Genomic DNA, 25,117 nt, shown 5'->3' with positions numbered 1-25,117 from the left:
ATAACTGTCTAATAGTCAAGTCCTTCATTTGATACCCATATTGGTGCGGTTTTGAGAAAATATGTAATCCGTCATTTTGTGGTGACGACCATTTTGAATTTGTGTTCTTCATAAATACCTGTATTCTACTAGTAAATCCCTTTTCATTTGATATCCATTTTGATGGCTAAATAAAACCGTTTAAAAACTCCAGAATTCCACCAAATCGAGGGCGATTAGCCTCTCCTTCACCCGGCGCGACGCTTCCACCGCTTTGAACACACTTTGATAAGCGATTAGACTCTCCTGTTCCACATCCCATAGAAACTCCTGTCTCTTCCTCTTGCGGTATCGCCCCGCATACATCGCCCCGCATACATCGCCCCGCATACATCGCCCCGCATACATCGCCTTGCGGTATCGCACCGCATACATCGCACAAACGTTTTCGCGTTCACAATCGCTCCTCGGTATCTTTTCTGCTTGGCGTCTGATGATAGAATGTGACTAGTGATCCCCGATAATCGTTCGATTAATCGATTAATCGAATACTTCCTACAGAAATCGATTATTAATCGAACGAATACTGCACAACCAATAATCGAAGCGAACGAATAATTTACGTCGATTAATCGATCCAAACGCTGAGAGAAAAAAACGTACGGCCGTTGCAGTTTTAAGTGCGATTCACATACAACATACACGTCACGTTCACGTCCCGTCACGTCACGATACGTCAATGATTCTACCATGCAATTCTCATGAAAACATTCACATACACCAGCAACGTAACGACCCGTCAGCATACGTTCAACGAAAACAACCGGCAGGGTTTATAGAAAAGAATAATTGACGGAGACGGACGGCTCGTTTGGTTTTTGTCTGGGCTTTGTGTCTCGGCTTTTGTTTTGATTTGATTGTAAAGTAATTTACATCTACATCGACATTAAGCTAATTGAACAGATCTGTGATGCAACACGTTTAATTAGACATTTTTACCTCTAGTTGGACATTTTTGTAAACATTGAGTTCGGGGCCCAAATTATGGCCCCACATTGAAAGTCGCCACCAGTCGCAAAGGTCCAATTACTGGTCAAAACCGACTCCAATGCGACACTGAATGGTGGCTCAGCATATCGCTTTACAAGTAACTTACTGTACTTTTTATGCCAACATATCTCTTAGTTCCAAATTTCGGAGTGAAAATCATTCGCGACAAGTTGAAAGAATTATTCTATTTATTATTATTATTGCATAAGGGTCGGACTACGGGGTATAAGCATTTAAATAATTGAATTGAATAATTGAATTTTGAAAAATTCAATGAGAATCATTCATTGAATTTTTCAAAATTTAGAACTGATTCTAGGCATGCTGATTTGAAAGAGGGCATTGCAATTTAAAATTGTTGTAGGTGGCGACACCATGAATAAAATTAAATAAATCATTCGTTTAGCATTTGACGTGACGGTGCTGGTGGAAGTATTGACTGCATGTGTGAATTGGTGGAGACGTTGACGGAACGTAGACGTTCTTCTCCGTAACGTGCTATGTGAATCGCACATTATCCTGAAAATTAATCATTATCTTTGACGTTCCCTTAAGTTCATAAACGAAGCTCAATGCCGTCAACGCGAATTGAGCATTCTTTACGACTTTAGGGGAGCGTAAAGGATAATAATTGATTTTCAGGTGGAATTAACATATTTTTGATTCCATATGGCTTTCTAGCAAATGAGAAATATTAGTCTGACGGATTATTTCTCTCAGTATTGCGATTAATCGATTAATCGATTATTTGGGTCGATTAATCGTATCGAATAACGAACTGCTGAAAACTATTCGATTAGCTGATGAACAATTAATTTCAAAAATCGGGGATCACTAAATGTGACCAAGCACCACCATCGCTCTCTTTATATAGCCATATAGTTGACGTTGTAGCGACCACCTATATTTATTTGTAATCTCTTTCTCGTCCTCCACCTTCCTCTTTTCCATACGTTCGCTGCGGGAGCGCAGACAAAATATATGGGAAAGTAGGGATTTCTTTCTTTCAATTTTTCATCAATTTGAACTTTATATGAGGTGAAAAACCATAACATATAGCATATAAACAATTGCTTAGGATATTTCCTATTAATGTGTGTATTTGGAATCAAAATCCATTCATTAATTGAAGAGGTATTAACGTTCAAAAACTGAACACTTTCTCACATCGAATTATTGGAATGGGCCCCTATATTAAACGGTTAGACGTAGTCCTACGTCAAAAAAGCTGGATGTATGGATGCCACACGAGTTGACGTAAAAAAATCTTTTAGACCGAATCAACACCTGTGATGCACTGATGAAACGGAACGGACTCGACCCATTTTTGAAGAAGATGGCGACTGATGATGAAAAGTGGATCACGTACGACAACCTAAAGCGAAAAAAGTCGTGGTCGAAGTGCGATGAGCCTGCCCAAACCTTCGCCAAGCCCGGATTGACGGCCAGGAAGGTTTTGCTGTGTGTTTGGTGGGATTGGAAGGGAATCATCCACTATGAGCTGCTGAACTATGGTCAGACCCTCAACTCGGTTCTCTACTGTGAGCAGCTTGACCGTTTGAAGCAGGCGATTGACCAGAAGCGGTCAGTAATGATCAATAGGAATGGTGTTGTTTTCCACCAGGACAACGCTCGGCCTCACACATCTTTGATGACCCGCCAGAAGCTACGGGAGCTCGGATGGGATGTTCCGTTGCACCCACCGTATAGTCCGGACCTGGCTCCAAGTGATTATCGTGTCTTCCGGTCCATGCAAAACGCTCTTGGTGATAAGTTGTCCTCAAAAGACTTTAGAATCAGCAAACTCGAAACTACAGCAAGTTCCGAGTTATGATCAATAAGTGTTGGAAAGAAGTTTCGAATGAATCAGGAATCACTGGTAAGTAATAGCGGGTTGGCTTCATTAGCCATTAGCCAAAACACATATGGCATGGATACGGTTGTTCCAGGAAGATTGCATTCTGTTGGAATACTCAATTGTCCTGTTTTTATAAACTTGAATTGCTTGGTAGCATTAAAAATTCCACCGTCACTTTGTTTGCCATAACCAACTTCTTCTATGGCATCGATCTTATATTTGGCTACACTCTGAAGAACCACAGGAAAAAAAAAGTTATTGAAATTTTTCCGGAAAGCATGAGACACAGACTCGAATATGCTTACTATCAATGCTGTCACAACAAATGCGAAAGTTCCACAATTTCCAGTAATCTTGCGTAATTTCAAGACAAAGTAGTTCGGTAGGTTGTGGCATCTAATATGTAGTTTGTTCCATAGTGCAATACAGGTCTTTTAAACAATTTCAGCGACCGTTGATCTTCCGACGCGAAACGTCGATGATAGTGCGTTCAACGATAATCCCGCTGCCAGAAAACTAGAAAGCACAGCACAAGGGATTGTGAAATAATGTCGAAAAACTACGTGAAGGAGAAACAGATTCAAAAATCGAGCATAAAGATTTTTTTCTGAATATTTTCTTACATCAGTGTGATCATAAGTTTTTCGCCAGGCTCAATTGGAGTTTTAATAAAGTTGGTCGACTTTTTCATGAGAATAACTTCATTTTATACTAAAATATATTCGAAAGTTTCGATGCTCATACGGATATAGTTGCAAAATTCGTCCAGATCATTAACCAGATCTTGATATAGAAGGTGGCATTTTCCGTATTCTCCTCTCTTCCAATCAGATGGATTCTGAAGTCCTTTGTGTTTCCGAAAAAAAATACGTACGCTCTCGGAGATTGAACATTCATTATCAGAGACCAATTCAAAGATTCGCGTCTACTCTGGCCATTATGTCGCTTTGAAAAACGCGTTCATTTCGCGTTGAATCGTATCGCATCGCGTGTCGCGTTCACGCTGGCTTCACCCTAAGATGCAATTTCAAGCAAATGATTTCTGAGCCAGTGATAGTCCTACATCTACATTGCGGTCATATCACATATGAGGGGCTCAGAATGCAAGGGGTGTAAGTGACTTGATCGATTTCTTTTCATCAACTTTTTATTTAGTTAATAACTCAACTGCAAAAACGTTCTAATTTAAGTTTGGTATAGAAACCGATAGATGAGGTTCTGAGCTATCTTCCACATTGTCAAATACAGCTGGGAATGTATTTGCAGCTAAGTTATGACCAAAAGAGAGAGTCGATGTATAAAAATCGATCAAATCACTTACACCCCTTCCATTCTAAGCCCCTCATATATAATCCACTACCAGTTTTTTTTCAAAAATATGATCATCTCTCGGCAAAATCTGAGTCAGCTACCTAGCCTAGCATCTTGTATATATTAGAAAAATAGTCCCCACATAAAAAAATGGAAGAAGTGAAAAATTGAGATAAGGTATCAATTGGTTTTTTCACAAGTTTGTTTGTTCTTAAATGGCACTATCGTATATTGACGAAATTTATAAATTTTACAAATTTATTTATCTTCATTGAGGCATAATTTTTTACGATATCTGTCTTCAATTATCAAAATTACAATCAAAAAAGTGTTATACAAAACATTAATCTTCACCGTACCACTCTTCTTTAACACCTCAACGAGAACCGACCTCCATTCGTTTTATCGGTACACTTTTATGAATGAACATTCTACCCTCGGTATGAATGAAAGCTATCCTGCTCCAACGTAGTACCGTTTTTGTTTTGACCATAGTATTCTAAACAATCCAAATTGATGATCCAATTGATATTTTGGTTCTCCTTCCATTTCTCCAATCCTGAATGCGCATGTCTGGGGACTGCTAGCGTCTCCGCAATGCTGGAAAATCGATATGTGAGGAAAATTTTCTAAAAAGGCATTGTGAACAAAAGGGTGGTGCACTTAAGTTGAAAATCTGACCAATTGTTCTTTATAAAGGATAGGAATAAACTTAAATAGTCACTTGCAAGACAACGTTGAAGTACTTTTATTGAATTCTCAGCATACGGTCGCGTTGGTCGCCAAAAAAGTAGATTTAGATTTCCTCAACCGAAAGGTTCCTGATTGACTTTTCGACTAGTCTTGTAAAAAGAAAATCGAATCCCGAGTAGTGAAATCAGTGGCCGAATTCGTGCGTTAAGGTGGCGCTCGATAACGGAATCAAAACGCAGTCCAGAGTGCATCCGAGTCCCGGTAGTGCTCGCACCCTCGTGTGGGCACTACCGCTTACAGCGTCATGCAACATGGTCACGGAGGAAAACGACGAACATCCGCACACGGAGGAGGAAAAGACACCGACCCAGGAGAAGGACAGTAATCTGCTTTCGCGCTCCGACAGTACTGAGATTTTGATTCAAAGCAGCATGGACGATATTTTCGATGTAATCAAGGCGGGGTAAGTTGTGGTCAGCTCGGCTCTCACAATCCTTCACTCAATGGAACGCATATTACAGAGAGCTTTCTGAGGTGGAAAACTTGGTGGAAAAATTGGGCCCTGAGGCACTGAGCGCAAGGGATAGACATGGTTACACTCCAGCTCATTGGGCAGCTCTCGATGGAAACGTGGAGATGATGCGCTATCTGGTGGAACGTAACGCACCCGTTGATTTGCCCTGTTTGGGAACCCAAGGTCCGCGACCTATTCATTGGGCTTGCCGAAAAGGCCATGCTGCCGTCGTACAAGTACTGCTGCAAGCTGGTGTTGCGGTGAATGCTGCCGACTTTAAGGGTCTAACTCCGTTGATGACGGCTTGTATGTATGGTAGAACGGCCACCGCCGCGTATTTGCTAGGCATGGGAGCCCAGAACCATTTGACAGACATCAATGGGGATACGGCGCTGCACTGGGCCGCCTATAAGGGCCACGCCGATCTAATTAGACTGCTAATGTATTCGGGAGTTGATCTTCAAAAAACCGATAACTTTGGATCGACACCGCTTCACTTGGCTTGTCTTTCTGGGAATTTGCAATGCGTGAAGATTCTTTGCGAGAAACGCAACCTGGAGCTGGAACCGAGGGATAAGAATGGGAAAACTCCATTGATGTTGGCCCAAGGTCACAGGAACAATGACGTGGTGAAGATGCTACACAATGAAATTAAGAAGAAGTCTAGATGGATGCCGCCCATTTCGGAAATTTGGAGCTTGCTGTTCGGAGGCGCGGGAGCTTCCAAAGGACCGTTGATTCTTTTCTTGTTTTCGGTATTGCTTTGGGGCTATCCGATGTATATGATAAGGGTAAGGTTAAGTATAGAACAATAGAGCCATTCCATGCAAAACCGATATAGTCGTTCTCAGATTTTCGTGAAAACTGGTGGGTTTGTTCCTCATCGCAAAATATTAGACCCGTATTTTTTATATTTTTCCATTAGGTGGCCCATTTCCATTTTAGGCTGGTCCGAAAAATCAAATTTTGCCCCTTTTTCCTTAAACCTATTCTTATACATATTATGTATTTACATTTCAACTTATTCTATTGTTAATGAGAAGGGAATCAATTGCTCGCGAAGGATGAAAAGGAGGGTATAACGATATAACGACAATCCCACATGAGGACCCATAGCTTTAAGGAAAACATATATTTGGGACATGAATTCAAGGTCTCGCCGAGGCCAACACATCTCACCGGCACATTGGGCTGCCTTCTTCTAGCCCCTGATGGAGTTTTATAAATTCGATCTGGTGACAAGATACATCTCACACGACCAAACAACGTGTTCGATGTCGTGGTAACTCGGCCACAAACGCAGAGATTGCTGCCGGCCAGATTGAAACGGAAGAGTAGCGCGTTTAACAAACAGTAATTGCACATGAGTCGGAAGAAGGTGCGAATAAAGTCCCGACTCAAGCCCAGACTTTTGAACCACGGTATGCGGTTATATGAGGGAGGATAATCGAGTGAATTCGTTCATCTTCGTTCCTTTTGAGCTGCCTGTTTGCGATGGTATTTTTACGGGCAGGAGAATAGAATTTATTGAATGCGATTTAACTCTGACAAATATCGCCTTCAACCACATCCACCTTCGCTAATGAGTCAGCTCTCTCGTTACCTGGAGTTGAGCAATGTGAAGTGACCCTGACAAACGAGACTCATGATGTGTGTTGAGGGAATACATCTCAACGCAATACGAAGACAAAGATGCTGAATTCGCTCGAGTTTAATAAGGAGTGTTTTGGCAGCTGACTGAAAACGGAAACTGCCATACTCGAACACTGAGAGATTAATTTTGGATGGGCTCCCCACCTGTTGCCGGTATCTGTACGGAGAAATTATATTATTTGTTGGAATTTTTCATTTTCATTCATACTCGATATGGACCTTCCATTTGAAGTCGAACCAGACCCAAAGGTACTTGAATGTTTTGGCATGAGTGATCGGCTTGCCCAAAAATTGAAACTTTGGTTATGCTGGTTCATGCTCCCTACAAAAGATGACCATCTCTGTTTTCTCCGTGGAGAACTCAATCTCTAGACTAATGGCCGAGGTTGAAAAAATATTCAAAGTATCTTGTAAGAGTCCTTCAGATCGGATTCGTTTGATTCTACGACAGACACCACTTCATCATCTGCAAGTTGTCTTAGCTGCAATTGTGTGTAAGGCAATTGTCAATGTCGCACAAAAGTGGGCTAAATATGAGCCATGGGGGAGGTCCATATAGGAGACCCGATTCACTGGCGAATCTCCGTGATAAAAATTCAACTGTTTTTCACAGAGCAAGTTATATAACGTATTATTCAATAGAGGCGGCAGACCCCGAGAGTGTAATTGGTCTGACAACACCCCTATTGAAACTGAATCAAAGGCCCCCTTCATTCCCAAAAAAAGAAAAAGATAATTTTCTTCAACAATTTCCGTATAAAGGACAGCATTGCTATTGGGCAGAACGAATTGAAGTCGGACGCAGATTTTCCGGGCTTCTGTTTAGCGATGACTCGTACTTTTCTCAAATCATCTGAAACAATATTATGCTTCAAAAACTAATTAAATAAATTGAACAAGCAATGTTTTACTCCCGGCCCCGTTTTTGAATGTTTTTGAACTCCCGGCCCCGTGAGGCTAACGCCATATGAGCCTTTATAAAAATATATATTTTGGAAAAAAAAAAAAAAAAAAAAGCAATGTTTTACAACAAGTTGATCTTAGTTCGATTCGATCCTGGGGCAGAACAGTTGCATGAAAGGAGAGCAAGAGAGAATTCTAACATCGAAAACTAGGAATCAAGCGAAGAGCGATTCCTCATGTTACGAGTCACTTTCCATTTTTTTTTCATTGACGTTTCTCGTGTAAAACCTCCCACGAAATAGCGCCAATTCGCGTTGATGGCGGAATGGTGTCGACATCTGGATACGATATTAGTTTGTATGAGGCCAACTATTCTCTATCAGATTAGTCGGCCCTAAGGCAGTTTTAAATTGCTAAAACTTGTATGAAATTTTTTTCTTGGCGTTATTTACCTACTAGAAGTACGTTGTTCTGACCCTAAATTAAACTATTTTCTATGAATTTCCAGATATTCTCACCAAAACTTACCATTATAATATAAAATTATATTTAGACACAATTTTTGTATGATATTTCTTCATTACTTGAAAGCAAAAGTGATTTTCATTTACATAGAGTACTAATTTGATTTGGGAAAAATAATTTTCATTCATAATTTTCATTTTAAAAGTGTGTTCATTTCTTCTGCAAACCCATATTGTCATGCCTACTCCCCCATTTCGTAATACGAAGCTCAATGCCGTCAACGCGGATAAGCACATTCTTTTCTCTTTGATCAAATTTATGAACTGATTCTCAAGGACTAAATACGTTTGAAAATTATCGATGGTTCCACGTTTCCGAAAAGCTTCAAATGCATTCGAATTTCACATAAGCTTGATACACTGGTTACCCCATCAGCGATTGGCAGGCCTTCGGCGAACCAGGGTTGGGTTTCGTTTGAGCGAGTACTGCGCTGTCTTAGATCAAACGAGAAAGGAACTTATACTCCTCCAATGGAGGTAAACCATATCTGGAATTGATGGCAAGAGCGATAGTGTCCAGTCAATGTGTCTTATGAAGTCATATGCCATGTTTATTGATTCAAAATAACTCAACTTATTAGTGATAGAAAACTTGATTGGTAAGTGATCTCTACCGTTGGGGTCCTGGATTACATTTCAGTTGCAATTTAACCATAGTGAATTCGAGCAAAACAAGAGGTCGATATCACTTGGGTTAGCAGGAGGTTTCGGTACACATGTTGTTTCCCCAGTGTTCAAAACTATCATATTGAAGTTGTTACAAAGGTCAGATATCAACAATGAACGATTGTCGTCGTACTGTTACCACCTGGCGGTTCCATGAGAATTGAAATCTCAAGAAGAAGTGAGCACATGTTTGCAAGTTGCTTCCGGCTAACTGTAATTCTCGGAGGACAACACAGAGTTCTTTGCCTCTGATGTTTGCATGACAAACAACAGCTTCGTTCCCTCCAATAGATGAAAGGTCAATTCTATAAAACGAATGGCACTTATGGATCCCCAATAGCATCCCTCCGTATCTGTCATCACGGTGTAAACGTATAGTATTGAAATTGTGAAAAGAGAGATTATTTTGAGAGGAAAGCCATGATTCGGACAGGACAAAAACATCGCAATCGAAGTTATAAGTTAGAATAAAATTTTTGAATGTTTCAATTTAGGGATAGAACTACAGCAATTCCACTGTAAAACAGTGATATCTCCAACCTCTCTATTTAAATAAGACTTTGAGAGAGATAATCACTGCAAGGAGGAGCCACGTTTGCTGCAAAAATGTCTTTACTATTGGAAGCGTTGCAGTGACAATGAATCTGATGCTGTTGGAAACATTAAAACACGTTAAGATTTGATCCACAATGTCATACAACTTTATAAAGTTGTACTTGACGGAAAAACAGAGACAGTTGGGGTTTTTGATGTCCCCTCGAGTGCTGTGTCGTTCGAAAGTGAACTATTCCCATAGCAGTCAGGAGAAACCTGATTTTGCTTTCCGCTGCACTTGTTTTTTCAGGCAAGCTAACAGGGGGTTTCGCCGGAGGGAATTGTGCTTAATCATTGATAGTGGTTACATTTTTGCGCTGGGGATTCTCATAAAAATTAACGATGAGCCCTCGTTAGCTATGTCCGCAACCACTTTCGGCAACCGGCAGCGAATCGAAGATATTGTTTGTTGGCAATGGTTGTTGATGTTGAGCCAGTGGAGAAGTGCCCTTCGAAATATCCGCGAAAGTGTGTTTCGAGCATTCCTTCAAAGGGCGATTCGGTTTATCCCAGCGACTCTTGTAAATTTCACAAACTGAGGGCACGTTTGGGGCTGTTCAGTCGCACAGTCACACTGCAGAGGTCGCCCACATATTACTCTCCGTAAACGGCACAGCGCTTCTTGTTGGTGCAATAAGCTACTGTGTGACCAACTTGCATTTGTTGCAAGTCATGGGCTTTGGATTGAAGAGTCGCATCGGTAGCCTCAATTTGTCTACCATAACGTAGTCAAGAGGTGCTCCCGTGGCCGAGTGGTTAGTGTCACACCTAACATGCCGGGGATTCGGGTTCGATTCCCGTTCTGGTCGGGGGAATTTTTCGTCAAATAAATTTCCTCCGACTTGCACTCTGGTCACGCGTATTCTAGAGCTTGCCACTCAGGCGTGTCATTTGGCATAGAAATCTCAACTAAGTACTAGTAAAAATGACGCAAGTTATACTACGTTGAGACGGCGAAGTTCCACTAGAAACGTTAGTGCCATTTAAGAAGAAGAAGAACGTAGACAGGGGTGGCGGCACCAGCAAAAGTCACTCGGAACGAGTCGGACGGCGTAAATTTGGATTTTCCAAGTTGGCGAAAGTCCAAAATCTTGACCTCCATCGAGGGGAACTTCTTGAACTTGCCATTTCATTCATTAATCAATTCATACGTCGGACCCGTTTCGGTTACCACCTCCATTTTTACGCTATGGAAAGGCATTAGCTTGCTTTCGATCAGCCACGACAACACGCTGGTAGAAGGTTGGGTGGGTTCGGATCAATAGATGAGGAATGTGAGGTCAACGGTTGAGTGGAAATGGAAAGGATAGGGGAGATATTTACGGATTTCTTAACGGTGGTTTTTTAAGGTGGATTGACTCATCTTCGGAAGATATATCTTCTGAAACGGCAACGCGCTTGAACGACTTCCTGCCCTCTTTTCGAGGAACCGAAAGAAAATTCATAGCCTCATTTATTTATTTATTCATGTATTTCAATCATTTAACGTAAGACATTGATCTTTTTTGATGTTACAATGTGGTTATTCGATTTTATGTACTACTAAAATTAACTGTTCTCTTTACATATCATCAGTTGTCTACTGAAGGTAGGAGATCTCTCTTGAAGCGCTTTTGAATTAAATAGTTTTAAAGAAGTTGGCGGAGTATTCCTATTCACAATGCCTCTGACGAAAAATTATTGGCTATAATAGAAGGAACTGTGCTGACGAATTTTATAGCTTTTTGACCGAGTGCCTCGTAATGGTACAAGCTTTTCAAAAAGGTAATTTGGGACTTGGTTTTCAATAATTCGAAACAGAGTCATACAAGATATGTAATTTAATAAACATGTGAATATTTCGAGCATAACGAACACAAGCATTTAGAGCCGAACGTAACTTATGAAGTGACCTATACAATGCGTTTGTGTAAATGAGAACACCATAGATGAAATGAGGTAGAAGTAACCCTTTAAAAAGCTTCATTTTGGTTTGGGTATTATAATGTCTCGTTATCAAATTGAGAAGTTTTAGAAAACCATAAATTTTAGAACATTTAAATGATCATTCCCTTTGTTTACATGATTCACAAAAGTTACATCAACGCGGAGTGCGGAGGAGTCGGAGGTACTTTTTGTTTTGTTATTAACCCTTTCAATGCGGCAGTGTGCTCCGTCAAAGTGCTACCGCTGTACAGAGCAATGCGCCGAAAAGTATACACATCGCGCTGGTGTGATCAATGTGCAGTATGACTTTCATGTCGTCTAAAGACGACGCTCGTACACACAGCTCATCGCGCGGATTCGTCTACAGACGACACTCGTACACACAGGTCGTCGCGCGGATGTCGTCTATAGACGACGCTCGTATCGAAAGAGTTAACATAGCTTTGGTTTTGTAGGGATCATGATTCAATTTATTTCCAATAGTAGACAATTCAGTATTGTTATCTGTATCTATATAAATCTTAACATTATCAGGAATAGATGTATACAGCGAAAATCGAGGACGGAAAGGAGTTCATTTATGAAAAGTGAACAAATGTAGGAATTCTCAATACCTTGAAATCTCCCCCCTCCCTTCCTCTGCCATATTTATGTGGCTTATAAACTATATAATATTTTACAATAAATCTTTTATAACGTAATAAAACAATAATAACAATAATAATAAAAATGGTAATAACAATACTTGTTAGCCAGTAGTTCAAATGTTATGAATTTTTGAAAAAAGTCATTGGGAAAAAAGGGGAAAAATTGACCCTAAAAGAATAACCACCCTAAAATGGAAACAGACATCCTAATGAAAAAAACAGGTTTCATATTTGGCGATAAGTAACAAAACTACTATTTTTACAAAAATCTGAGAACTATTACATCGGGTTGGCATGTAATGGCTGTATAAAATGATTTTTGAATAAAACAGTAATCATGCTCCTATAGTGCATCCCTATAACATGGAATGTTTTGCGACGATCCCATTACTGTTTCATCTACTGGAATGCTGTAATGTGGATCAGTTGGGTTATTGCTAATCGCCGTGATCCTGGATATGTCTCGTTGAACTCAGATACGTACCACCAAGCAATCAAGCAGATTCCATACTTCGACAAGTGGAAGAAGCGTAACGTAATCTTGTCGAGACTTTGTCATAGCTGCCGGTGTTTGAGGCCGCTGCGGGCCAAACACTGCCGAATTTGCAACAGGTGCGTCTCTTACTTCGATCATCATTGTCCGTTCATATACAATTGCGTCGGATTGAGAAACCGGATGTGGTTCCTGTTGTTCGTACTGAGCGTGGCGGTCAATTGCTCGTTTACGATCTACTTTGCCTGCTACTGTGTAATGATCGAAGGGTTCAGTCTGCTGTATGTACTCGGTTTAGTTGAAGCATTTGTGTTCTGTGGACTTGGATGGATACTGACCTGCACTTCGGTAAGACAGTTTGTGATAATTTTGAGTTAGAGTAATTACATTGTTGCACGTGTTTTATTTTTGCAGATTCTCCACGCGTGTATGAATTTGACCACCAACGAAATGTTCAACTACAAGCGATACCCCTACCTGCGGGATAAACGCGGTCGCTATCAGAATCCTTTCTCGAGGGGACCGGTGCTGAATTTGTTCGAATTTTTCGTCTGCTTGCCGGACCGCTTGGATGAGCAAGACTTGATGCTGGATGAGAACCTCTGAAAATGACCGCATCAGAACGTGAAACGTAAACGAATTACCAGCAGCTAGGCAGCTAGAATACATACATTGCTACGGAGCTATTCTTGCCGCTTGCCGTCCTGCTTGATATTACACAATGAAAAGCACTAGCTGCCATCGGTAATAGCGTGACAGTTTGCGAGAGCAGCAACGGTTAATTCTCAATTCGCTTACATAGCACGTGGTGATCGATGCTAAAATAAATTCTTTCTCATTCCATCGAAAAACATGAACAACAATAATGTTCATTGATTAGAAAACCAATTTATTAATTCCTTAAATGCGTGCATACATGTATAATTCATTTATCCAGTATTTATTCGTCATGCAAATTTGTGATACATACGTTTTATGGAACTTAAGATTATGTTTCCCGTTCATTATAGAAGAAAATGTTAAACAAATATTCCTGTCGTTGAGTTGTTCATTAGAAAATTGGGTATGATGTGATGCGTTTACAAAGTAAATGAACGAACGCCTATATATCCTTCAGCGATTGTTATGTTTTGTTTGGCTTAATGTCATAGAATTTTCCAGAGAAAACATATAGAAAATATATATAAATACACATTAATCTTTGTGAGATAAAAACGATAAAAAAATCAATATCATGTATGAACGTAAACGTTTTATTGTAAATTGCACAAAGTTTGGTACTATACAATGCTATGCATACATTCCATTTCTATCAAACCTGAATGGAGAAGAGAGCAACCGACGCTTGAGCAACAAGAATTACAGCTTGAAAGCTTCAATAAATTTTCTAACCAAAATCAAACCAGCGTTGAAAAGAATCCATAGAATATCACAGATGCACGTTTCTGTAATTCTTTCAATAGATTTTTTTAAGCTGATGCAATAGGCCTAGATCGCATAAAATAAACGTCTCCTCACATGACAATATACAGGCAAGGAGGGAATTAAGGTGATCCCGAGTGTTACAGTGATTCTCACATTGTTCAACCGCGGACCGTCTATTATCCAGAAGGAGCGACCCACACAGCGGCTATTCGCAGAGTAACGACTGAAGAATGAAAGCGATATTTCACCAGTTACACTCAAGACGATAGTCCCTTTGCGCGGTTAGACATTCCGGACGACTACTAGGAATTCGACACTTGAAATTGTAGATAAGGAATTTCGTAGATGACGAAAGGATCCTGCCAGTTCACCTCGAACCTCGTCACTTCGATTTCTTTGCCCTGCAAAAGCTTTGCGGAAAAGAAGAAAAGGAACGAAAGATGTGCGGCCGCCAAACCCAGTCTACCAGAGCTACGATACAACAAACAAGCTGGGTACCAACTTTATCTTGTTGGGCAAGATTCAGAGTCATGTGATCAATTGGCAGATGATTAGTAACATGAAGTGTATTTGTTGATAATGAAGGCCGATGCCACTATTCGTCATCATCAACATGCACGCCCGTCCGATATCGAGAAGAACGTTTTACGCGAAGCTGGATGATGTTCACGACAGGTAGTCTAGTAAGGACATCAAAATCGTCATCGGGGACACGAACGCTAGGATTGGGCGATCTTTATTAAAGGATCGAACTAGTCCAATCGACTTTCCAAGCGGCGTAGAGTTCGATCCACTGATTAAATCGGTACCAAAGAATCGATCTTTGAAAAATTAAAAGCTTTTTTTTCGATTTATTTGCTTACTGTATATGAGTGTCGTCTTTTCTTTAAAAAGGGAATACAAATTTCATATTTCTGTTCAAGCATCAAAAGCATGTTTTGTTCTTGAACATGAAGGCCACAGCCACAGGGCATTTATCTTGTGCCATCAGGCAGTCATTTTATCAAATAAATTAATTGAAAAAGCATTATTCAACAAACGCGCAGAACTTAGCTGACAATGATTCCATAAAAGCCAATCGTGCCATACATCTGTCATTCAGTCGAAGCAGATTCTCGATTTTGGCGCCAGTTCTAAAAACAAAACTTTTCGCCTGTAATTGATGTCAACATCTAGTTCAGTGATCCTATGCGCCGCTGGTTACACTGTCAGCATTTGTACGGAAGTAAATCGTAGAAGAAGCGATGAAAATGTTGACATTATGTTTAAAAAAATTTTAGGTGGTCTTTGGTGAGATAAAAAAATCGATGTAGACTGAAAAACAAATCTTCACAAAGTTTTTCTAAGATAGAAAAGATGAAGGCCAAAAATCCATTTTCTCGGGTACGAAGAATCGATCCAAAAAATCGGAAATCGGTAGGAAAAGATCGATCTTCTAAGAATCGATCCAAAATCGCACAATCCCAATGATCGCTCAGATCGGAAGGAAATATATGTACAAACCGATGACCGGATAACGAACGACAACGGTCAACGATGCGTCTAGATTTTGTAAACGCAGAGTTGACGTCAAACTTCTGCATTTTTCACGCTACGATCGGAATGACAACACAGTTCGTTCCAACGAGGTTGCGATGTACTGATCGCTCTAAAATGAACTCTTCCGTGCAAGGGTATTGTGTTGATAGGCTGTTCTTATCTCGAACGTGTATCAATTTCGGTCAAATTATTCACGTGAATGGAGGACACCAGAACTGAACATATGCGAAACTTTGTCCGTAAAGCTCGAAAACGAGTTTTTCGCAAGAAATTCCGCGAAAGTCGAAAAAACTCAAGTTTCTCGGAACGCAATACATGAAGTGCGGAATTGATGCTCTTGGAACCCACACCACTCGTATTGAATCGAACCTGAAACGTGAAACACCATCCTTCTGATCCTGCAATAGGAACCTGAAAAAAGTCAACTGGTACACAAATCTGGGCTCCGTACTACAACATTTTATGGCTTTAAGTATCAAGAGGAGCATACCCTTTAAGCACAAACAATTCACCACCATCCTACCGATAATTGAGGTCAGAATGGAAGCTTCAATTCTGGGGAACATCGGCTCCTGCCAAGATTCCGAATTCAAAACACCTGCTGCTAGAGGTGTTTGAAAGCCTGGTCGATCCTAAAATCGTTCAGTGGGACTTCAATGCTCAGCACCACAACCGGGGCAATTTTATACGGTTTTTTTTCGACATCAAAAAGTGGACACAAACTCAATCAATCGATCGTGATCATGGCCAATTTCTGGTACCGAACGACTGAGTTTGAAAACTGTTCAACAAACACTTCTTCATCGATGAACTTGCCGTCGCGCTGCGCCCCACCGAAGAAGAACCCGTTGGTCCCGACTGCATCGGTTATAAGATGGTCAAACAACTGTCCATGTGAGGTCAAAACACTCTCCTCGATATCTTTAATGATCTCTGGTTGAAGCACCCCTTTCCAGTGGAATGGAGACATAATATTGTTATCCTCATCTCAAAAGTCGCCTAAAATAGCTGCTTCGTGACGGGGTTTTAGCGACTATCGTTGACCTTCTGCAAGTTGGACTACCTACAATTTGCCTTCCGACCAGGGATGGGCGCAAATACGTATTTCGCATCCTTTGGAAAGGGGTAGCTGAAGCCAGAAAGAATCACTAGTTCTGAAGACACAGGCAGGCTTGTGTCACCCGGTTAAACCTTTTGAAAATCATCTCAAAACATCACCGAAGTATTAACCGAACTTCCGTTTACATCATCAACAGCTGCCTCATGTGCGGTCTCGAATTGACGTACCTAGTCTGAGATAATGCGGATTATCTCCGGCCTACTACCATCAACACCAGCAGTCTCGGTATTCGCTGGAGTTGGGGATCCTCCGTTTGACATCTTCATGGACGCGGTGATAGTCTCCAGATCTGCAATCTTCGACGCTAAAACCAGCATTGTCTTAACGATCGAGATTTTGCAGCAGGTGAAACTCTCCCATCTCCCACCGATAGCTAAATAGCTTTGGTTTGGGACTAACGACTGGAGATTGCCGGTGGTCTGAGTCAGGAACAACTCCCGAGCTGGAGCGAGTAAATACTCTTACGCCATGTTACTGAAACAAACAGACTCACACCGTTCCTCACAATACAGTTTATTTCGTCAACGAGATAAAATCTCGAGGTCGCATAAAGCTGGTCCAAGACTAGCGTGATAAGCACACCACCATGAAGCAGAGATCTGTCGTATAACTTTCTTGTGCTACAAAGTGTCATCCAGCATCGCATAACGGAAAAGAAGAATGAAGCATACGATCACGGTTTCTCAATGAATCTACTAACATAGGTATAATGTCATGTGATAGTTCGTTACAACAGTTTTCAAAGAAGACAATAACGGAACGGAAAGATCCCGTAACGAGTGAAATTGGTCAGATGCTTAATTAACCCGCGGGCTAGGACTACGATGGAGTTGCAGAAAAATCGCCGATCTCACTTATTCTGAAGAGATTCGTGCATGAAAGCCACACAATCCAACTGCACCGTTGCTTCTACTGGGCAGACTCCGAAGTTACCTTAGCATGGATCCGATCTGATCATCGCAGATACCGACCATTAGTAGCCTGTCGTTCTGGAGAGATTCAATCAAGGACTGGCGGTACGTACCGAGAATAATGAATGTGGCAGATGATGCCACAAAGTGGGGTTTAGGCTCTCGAAGAGCCAGGTCGTTGGTTCAGTGGCTAACATTTTCTATGGATGTCTGAAGAGATGCCCTAATCATAAAAAGGATATCTGATCCGTTTTGTAGACCATTTGAAGAAAAGATACACGCAGCGAAATTTATACTTTGGGAACTCGCGAAGGCGCATCGTAATGAAGTGGTAATTTTAGCAAAGAACAAACTGTTGCCAGAGGTCAAACGATTGAACCTGGAGTGTGGAGATTAACACCCATGATGGATGAGCGAGTCGATGGTTGAATAACCAAAGCAAAAAAAAAATCATGAAGATTTAAAGATTTCCGTTATAAGGATTGCCTTAAAAATAGACAAATTTTATCAATTTTTTGTGTTGTCCACAATACTTGGGCCCTGTTGCATAATCGAAATTTCACTAATAACACCAATCTTGTAACTTGCAGTTTCCTGTTGCATAATGTATCTAGAAGTACAAATCTACAAGTCAAATATTACAGGTTGTTTACACTAATATTATTAGTGTTACACATTACATATTACAAGCAGTCTTCCGAAAAACACTTACATATGTCCACGCGATTTGAAAATTCCATGTTTTTGTTTGAACACAAACATGATTTTCGCTAGTATTGAATGTAGCATTGGGCGCTCTTTATAAAAAGATCGATTTTCCAAACGGAGTAGGGATCGATCCACTGATTAAATCGGGACCAAAAAATCGATCTTCGAAAAACAATAGTTTCTTTTTCGATGTATCTGCTTATTCTATATGAATTTCGTCTGTTCTTTAAACGGGGAATACAAATTTCCTTTTTCTATGCAAATATCAAAAGCATTTTGTTTTGTTCCTCAGCATGAAGACCACAGTCACAGGGCATTCATATTGTGCAGTCGTTTTATTGAATAAATTAACTAAAAAAGCTATATTACAAATTCAACAATCGCCCAGAACTCAGCTGGCAATGGTCCCATAAAAGCCAATCGTACCATACATCTGTCATTTAGTCGAAGCCGATTCTGGATTTTGGCGCCAGTTCTAAAAAACAACCTTTCGCCTGTGATTGATATCAACATCAGGTACAGTACATCCTCTCAGTAGCTGCCGCTAGTTCTGGCTCTGTCAGCATTTGCACATAAGTAAGAGCGATCCAAATGTTGACATTATGTTTAAAAAAATTTAAGGGTGGCCTTTCGTGAGATAAAAAATCGATGTTTACTAAAAAACAAATCCACAAAAAGTTTTTCTAATATCGAAAGCTAAAAAATGTATTTTTTCGATTTACTCGAGTACAAAAGATCGATCGATCTTCTAAGAATCGATTCGAAATTGCCCAATCCTAATTGAATGTCTTTCTCAAACACGAACAATGATACACAAACATAAACATGTGTAAATAAACATGATGTTTATAATTCAAGAACATCATGTACAAACATGCCACCCGTTGTCGCAGTGTTCATTGGTTTTGTTTTGTTTTAAATTAAAGAGACTTTAAACTCTGAGAGTTCATTCGTCTCTAATCAGTGTTCATTGCTTTCGTTTCGTTTCTTTTCATGCACGGGAAAAAATAATTCCTCCTAAAAAATTTCTTTGTAGAGTATTTTTCACAGAAACTAACTAGAAATTTGGTTCGTATTGCAAAAATTACATGAACTCAGAGGCTATGAATTCATGCACATTTTGCAAGTCTCATTAAACAACCCATAGCTATTTCTCGTGAAAAGAAAACATTCTCTGAATAGAAAGAAGCTTTCTGTGATTTTTTTTTCTCCGTTTATGTTGCCAATTGAAGTCTGGGGAACTGAGTGCCTAGCGGGGCGACGTTATACAAATACTGGCCAAATAAATAAATACCTAAAAATAAGTTTTAGATGCAGTTTCAGGAAAGTTCACACCTGTTCTTGATAACTTGATGTGGGTAACTAAACATCTCCGCCACGCTCTATTCAATTTCAAAATATATATATATTCCGTTCAACTTCAACTAAATTCAACTAAATAATGATATTAATTGTGAAGAACTCTGAGCGTCAATTAAGCTTATATTTTTCAGAACAGAATCGAGAACGCTAAGGCTAATCGTCAATCGCTGCAGCTTCTCGATAGAATTCTTTAACGATTGGTAATTTCAATGAGAACGTCCACAGGCTCGCTTCTCCAACTTGGCCCAAAGTGAATAATCCGATAGACTGACAAATGGCCAATCATTTGCGGAGTTGAAGTCTGGTAGGTTTGTTGTTAGTCTCGTTTTTTCACCGAACTAGGAGTTTTTTTGCATCGTTCCAAACATATTTGCTTCAACCTGGGCGTCAAATAAATGACTCACACATCAATGTACTCACCGATTAATTTATCGAATTCACATCGACTGATGAACGCCTTTGTTTCCGAAGAGGATTGCGTTGAATGGGTTCATGAACACCATAGATAACACTGTGCAGCCGTACCGACCTCGGACGTCCCTTCAGCTGTTTCTTTGTACTGTTGTAGTGTACGGAACACGAATCGTTCATTGATAGAAAACGGTTTGAGCAGCTCGTAGATCTGTTGTACCGTTTTCCCGCACTTGAATAACGTGACAATTGCTACACGCTTCTCGTAAAGACCGAACTTTATCGATGCTAGGAAACCGAACAAGAACTGATGGGACCACGAAACTTGGTGAGAGTGAGGGGGGAGGGGGGCATCGAACTACATGACTGCAGTGTTACCACTTTTCTTCGCTCTAAATTTCTTTACTTAGAACAGTCGCGAATTAAATGACAGAACTTATGGTTATGCTAGATAATGTGGATACGGTATCACGATTAAATTAAACGTTCTTTAAATCATCAAAAAGCTTCTACAATATTTTTTGTTTGTTTGTAGAAAATCCTTAAATAGAAACATACTCCGACACCGTTTGGATTTGACTCGAACTACTTTTCTTGAGTAATTTTATCTAAATCAGCTTGGATGTGAGAGATAGCGCTGCGAAGCGTGTTTTCCAAATGACTGTCAGTGATTTTGTTCCTTGAGTTTGATTTCACTTATTTCATAACTGAAACAATTGTTCACAAATATTTGTGGATTAAAACAAAGAAGTAATAAAATGAGCATGTTTTATTAGTTCTAGAAATAGCGCTTCTGGAACAAATCTAGAGTAGTTTGACAACGGAGAAGAGACCAGTGAAGGAAAATCAAAAAGGTTCAGAGAGCATTTGGGTGCATCCCATTCTCAGTGATTCGCACGCTCCTATATATTTCCACGCATGTATGTCGAATGCCAAAATTGAGAGCGAATTGAACTATCGGTCGATGAACAATCGTCGTGTGTGCGTAGATCGATGCTAGCCAGTACTGATTAAATGGACGGCCGATAGTTGACCGACAGAATAGATTGAATGCAATCGGGAAGCCTATCAAACTTTATTATCGGTCGGTACTGAATCGGTGTAGTGTGCGCATGTGCATATCGCCCCATACTCATTAAGTCGGCCGACCAAACTGTCGGCAGCAAAAGTCTGAGGTTGTTTTCGAGTGAAAAAAAAGAAAAAAGAAAAAAAAAGAAGCTTGGAGCTCACGTTGATCCAATGTGTGCGAGTTGCTTAATGATTTGTGCGAAGCAACTGCAAGTAAAGCTTCTGCTGGTCGTCATGGATGACGAGAGATATTCAACGCTGGATGATAACAACTGGAAGGAACCAGCTACTTTAGGTCGCCCACCAAGGAGGTAAGCTACGACGTGAAGTACATCGCCTACGTCAAGTTCCTAAAGAAGGTGCTTCTGTGGCTAACCATCAGCGAAAAGCAGATGCCAAAGCCTGTTCTTCTGTTCGGGACTTGCGATGAACCAGAAGATTTACAGCACAAAGTGCAGGCCGGAAGTTGCCTCCATTATCCAAAAATATCATTATCCGGACGAGAATGTGGTGTCATTTGCGAAATATTTATGTAACATGGTCAATGAAATAATGTTTTATGAGCAAATTGTTCCATTAAATTACTTAATGTAGTTTTTTTTATCGTCATCCGAAAATTGTTCATCAATATATTCATTATATTCAAGAAACCACCAGATTTTTACAGTAAAACTGTAAATAGCAACATACGTCAACGGTTCTACATTGTCTAGCAGCGAGATGTTGCTCGAGAAGTAGTCGAACGATTTTAATGAAAGCGCATTTTGTGTCCAACAATAAGTAGTTCTACAAAGGAAAGGCGTCGTGTTAGAAAGGCATTGAAATTTGGATTGTTGTTAGAGGTGAATGAACTGCAAATTTTAAAGCCTCTCTAATACAAACAATGAAGGAAGGATCGTTGAACTATGAATAGAGTACAATTTTTGTTTAGAGGTGACATTGAATCCGGTGGTATACCAAGGAGTGAAACGGATTTTTTGTTTAATTGTTTAGGTCCGCGTTAAAGGTGGTGGAAATTATACTTATTTGGTGTCCCATCTGTACACCAAACTACACCATTGAACATTGCTTTCACATGATTAATTTAATAATTTTGAAGATCGTTTAAAAAAATTAAACTGATTGCACAATAGTCTCTATCTCCAATTCTATTTGGCATGGAAATGTAAACCACGGAATGCAAAAATTTGGAAAAAAATATACGTTAATTTAAAATAATTACTTTGGCTCCAACGTAATCGTACAAAATAAAATCGCTTACGCTTGTTTCCTAAACTTTTTAGTTCTGGCGTTGGCACAACGATTAGCTTAACTATCGAAGCAAAAGTCGTAGTTCTCCGGCTCGGGTGGAATCGGCGGTGGGTCTTTGGAGATGTCAACGCCTTCCGTGTCCAACAGCCGCAGCTTAATTTCCATCGAAAGCAGCGTCTCGAAGTCGTCATCCTTCTGCTTGCTGACCATCGGCTGACCGAGCAGGGCATTGATCCCGTCGGTCCAGTAGTTGAATGTGGCCTCGTCCGGGGCAACGAAATCCAGCGTTTGCTGATCGCTGGATTCTGTCACGAGAGAAAATCCCAACGGGAATGTAGATTTCTTGGCGCGCATCTCCTTCATATGGGGGCACTCCTTGCCGACGAGCATCTGGCGAATGTCGATCACCGGGAGCTTATTGTTGAGTTCCTCCAGCGTGGGAACGGTTTTTTCGTCACAATCTCCGTAGTGGACAACTTTATGGTTTGGTGATAGACGAGCGTACCAGTACTTGTCACGCTCCCGTTTGCCACCGCTGTATTTTGAGAAACGTGTTCCGACCACCAAAAAGCCAAGACGCTGCTCCTTGATTAGGGACATAATTTCCGGGGTGATTTTCTCCTTTAGCGAGACAATGGCAGATGCTGTTGATTCACACTCTTCGCGAGATGTCCGCTCTTGCTGACGCAGAGTTGTGATGGTGTTATACGTGAAGGTATGGATCTTGGCTTTGAAGTCTTCCAGCGATGCTGGACGCCCGGTGATACTGCGAGTGATTTGTTCACGGACCACACTGAATACCTTTACAAAATCTTCTGTCGTCGCACGCATATCCTTCCAAGTCTTGTTCAGAACCACAATACAAATGCAGAAAAACTCCTCGAAAGGATGATCGTGGGTGAAAAACATGGGATGAAAATCCTGACCATGTTCCGATGGCGTTTCACCAATACGCAGAATGTCGCAGAGTACCTTCACCAGCTCAATGCTCGTGCGACCGAAGGGGCACTCATGTTCGTCTGCTCGACAGCTGTTCTCGTGAACAACTTTCGTGTAATTCTGGGTATAATTCCGTGCGAAATAAACCATGCAATCGAGTGCGAGCACACCCGGTGGTGTTTCCAAGAAATCCTGAGCCGGATTAATATCACACTTGAAACCGAGCTTTTTGTAGTGAGTAGAATAAGACCCTCCGTGCTGGCGGCGTGCCGTCACCTCAGGAATAGGTTCGATTCCATCCGCCTCGAAAGCGATTCGGCGAAGTTCTTTGATTTTCTCTTGAGCATCCTGGTCTTGCACGTCTATAGGAACCTTCATGCGTTGCTCCAACAGGCCAAGTGTGAGTGTTTGTAGCACATAGAGCTGATGTGAGATTTCCGCGCCCATATTAGTCGTTATGACGCTGTTAATTACGCTACGATACTGTTTCGAGCTGAATGTAGCAGCAATGAGTTTCCTTTTCGTATCGTCCGCCTTGATGAATAATGCATTTATCAGTGCGATTGTGTTCTGCTGTATAACCGTAGATGGAGAATCCTGTAGCAATCTCAAAAGAACCTCCAGTGTTACATCTTTCTCAACCAGAGAAAACTTGCTGCTGTTCTGTACGATGTTCTCCAAAATTGCCAGTGCGGATTGGATGATTTCCTTGTTGCTGTTCCCATTGATGAAGGAAATATTCCGTGTTATGAACGAAGGCTGCAGAATGTCCCAAGATACCGTCGCATGATCCATCAATTCGACGAATGCCGACAGCGCATAGTTCAGGATGCTTCCTCCGTAGCTCGCATCTTCAATTATGCTAATGATCAGGCTTAGGCCTTGTTCCTTTATAAACTCCAGTGCAAACGTAATGTCAGCGCTCAACCCTGGAAGCTTCTCCAGCACCTTCACCATTTCATCCGTTTTCCCACCCTGCAACTTCTCCAGTATATCATTGGCCGTCTTCGAGGGTGAATGAACCATTTTCAGCACCGATCCATTCTTCACGTCGTGTCTGTTCTTCTCCGTCACGTAGTTGTTGTTCACATCGGTGAACCTCAGCGCGTAGCTCTCGGGATCCTGAATCACCCAGAACGAGCACAGATTTTGTATGATCGTAGTCAGCGGCTGCCTTTGGTCAAACTCGATAAGCTGCGGAATTCCCGACTCAAATTCGACCGCAATCTTTACCACATGACTGTCACGAATCGCTGGCATCTTGGCAGTTTTCGGTAACATTTACACACACGCACGGAACTGAACTGTTTTTGGCTGGCTTACATTGGTCACTGAAACTCACGAAATTCCGCTAAAATACAGATTTTTTTTCACCGATTAGTAAATATTCTTTTCTCCCCGGAGGAAAAAAGAAAATGACAGCTCTGCCAACAGTGGAGGATGTGAGTAATCAATGCACGAACCTGCACACCAGTTCATGCTACACTGGTTTTTGTTTGTGTTTGTGTGGGGGAGAGGCGTAAAAGTTTGAAAACAAACGCACCGAACGTACCCTTGCAGCAAAAATAGTAT

General features: G+C 40.9%; 2 protein-coding genes across 2 annotated transcripts; one reads left to right on the top strand and one right to left on the bottom strand.

Moving 5' to 3' along the window:
• Nucleotides 1-4,777: 4,777 nt before the first annotated feature.
• LOC129780036 (uncharacterized) lies at nucleotides 4,778-14,204 on the top strand. The gene is made up of 4 exons (XM_055787900.1): nucleotides 4,778-5,354; nucleotides 5,413-6,196; nucleotides 12,668-13,159; nucleotides 13,226-14,204. The coding sequence occupies exons 1-4, from the start codon at nucleotides 5,203-5,205 to the stop codon at nucleotides 13,415-13,417; spliced, it is 1,620 nt and encodes a 539-aa protein (XP_055643875.1). The 5' UTR covers nucleotides 4,778-5,202; the 3' UTR covers nucleotides 13,418-14,204.
• LOC129780034 (engulfment and cell motility protein 1) lies at nucleotides 13,680-24,982 on the bottom strand. Its single transcript, XM_055787899.1, has one exon. The coding sequence runs from the start codon at nucleotides 24,824-24,826 to the stop codon at nucleotides 22,664-22,666; it is 2,163 nt and encodes a 720-aa protein (XP_055643874.1). The 5' UTR covers nucleotides 24,827-24,982; the 3' UTR covers nucleotides 13,680-22,663.
• Between the last annotated feature and the right edge of the window lie 135 nt (nucleotides 24,983-25,117).

This window comes from Toxorhynchites rutilus, chromosome 3 (assembly GCF_029784135.1).
Source record: "Toxorhynchites rutilus septentrionalis strain SRP chromosome 3, ASM2978413v1, whole genome shotgun sequence".
Lineage (NCBI taxonomy): Eukaryota > Metazoa > Arthropoda > Insecta > Diptera > Culicidae > Toxorhynchites > Toxorhynchites rutilus.
This window is presented reverse-complemented; position numbering and strand designations above follow the sequence as displayed.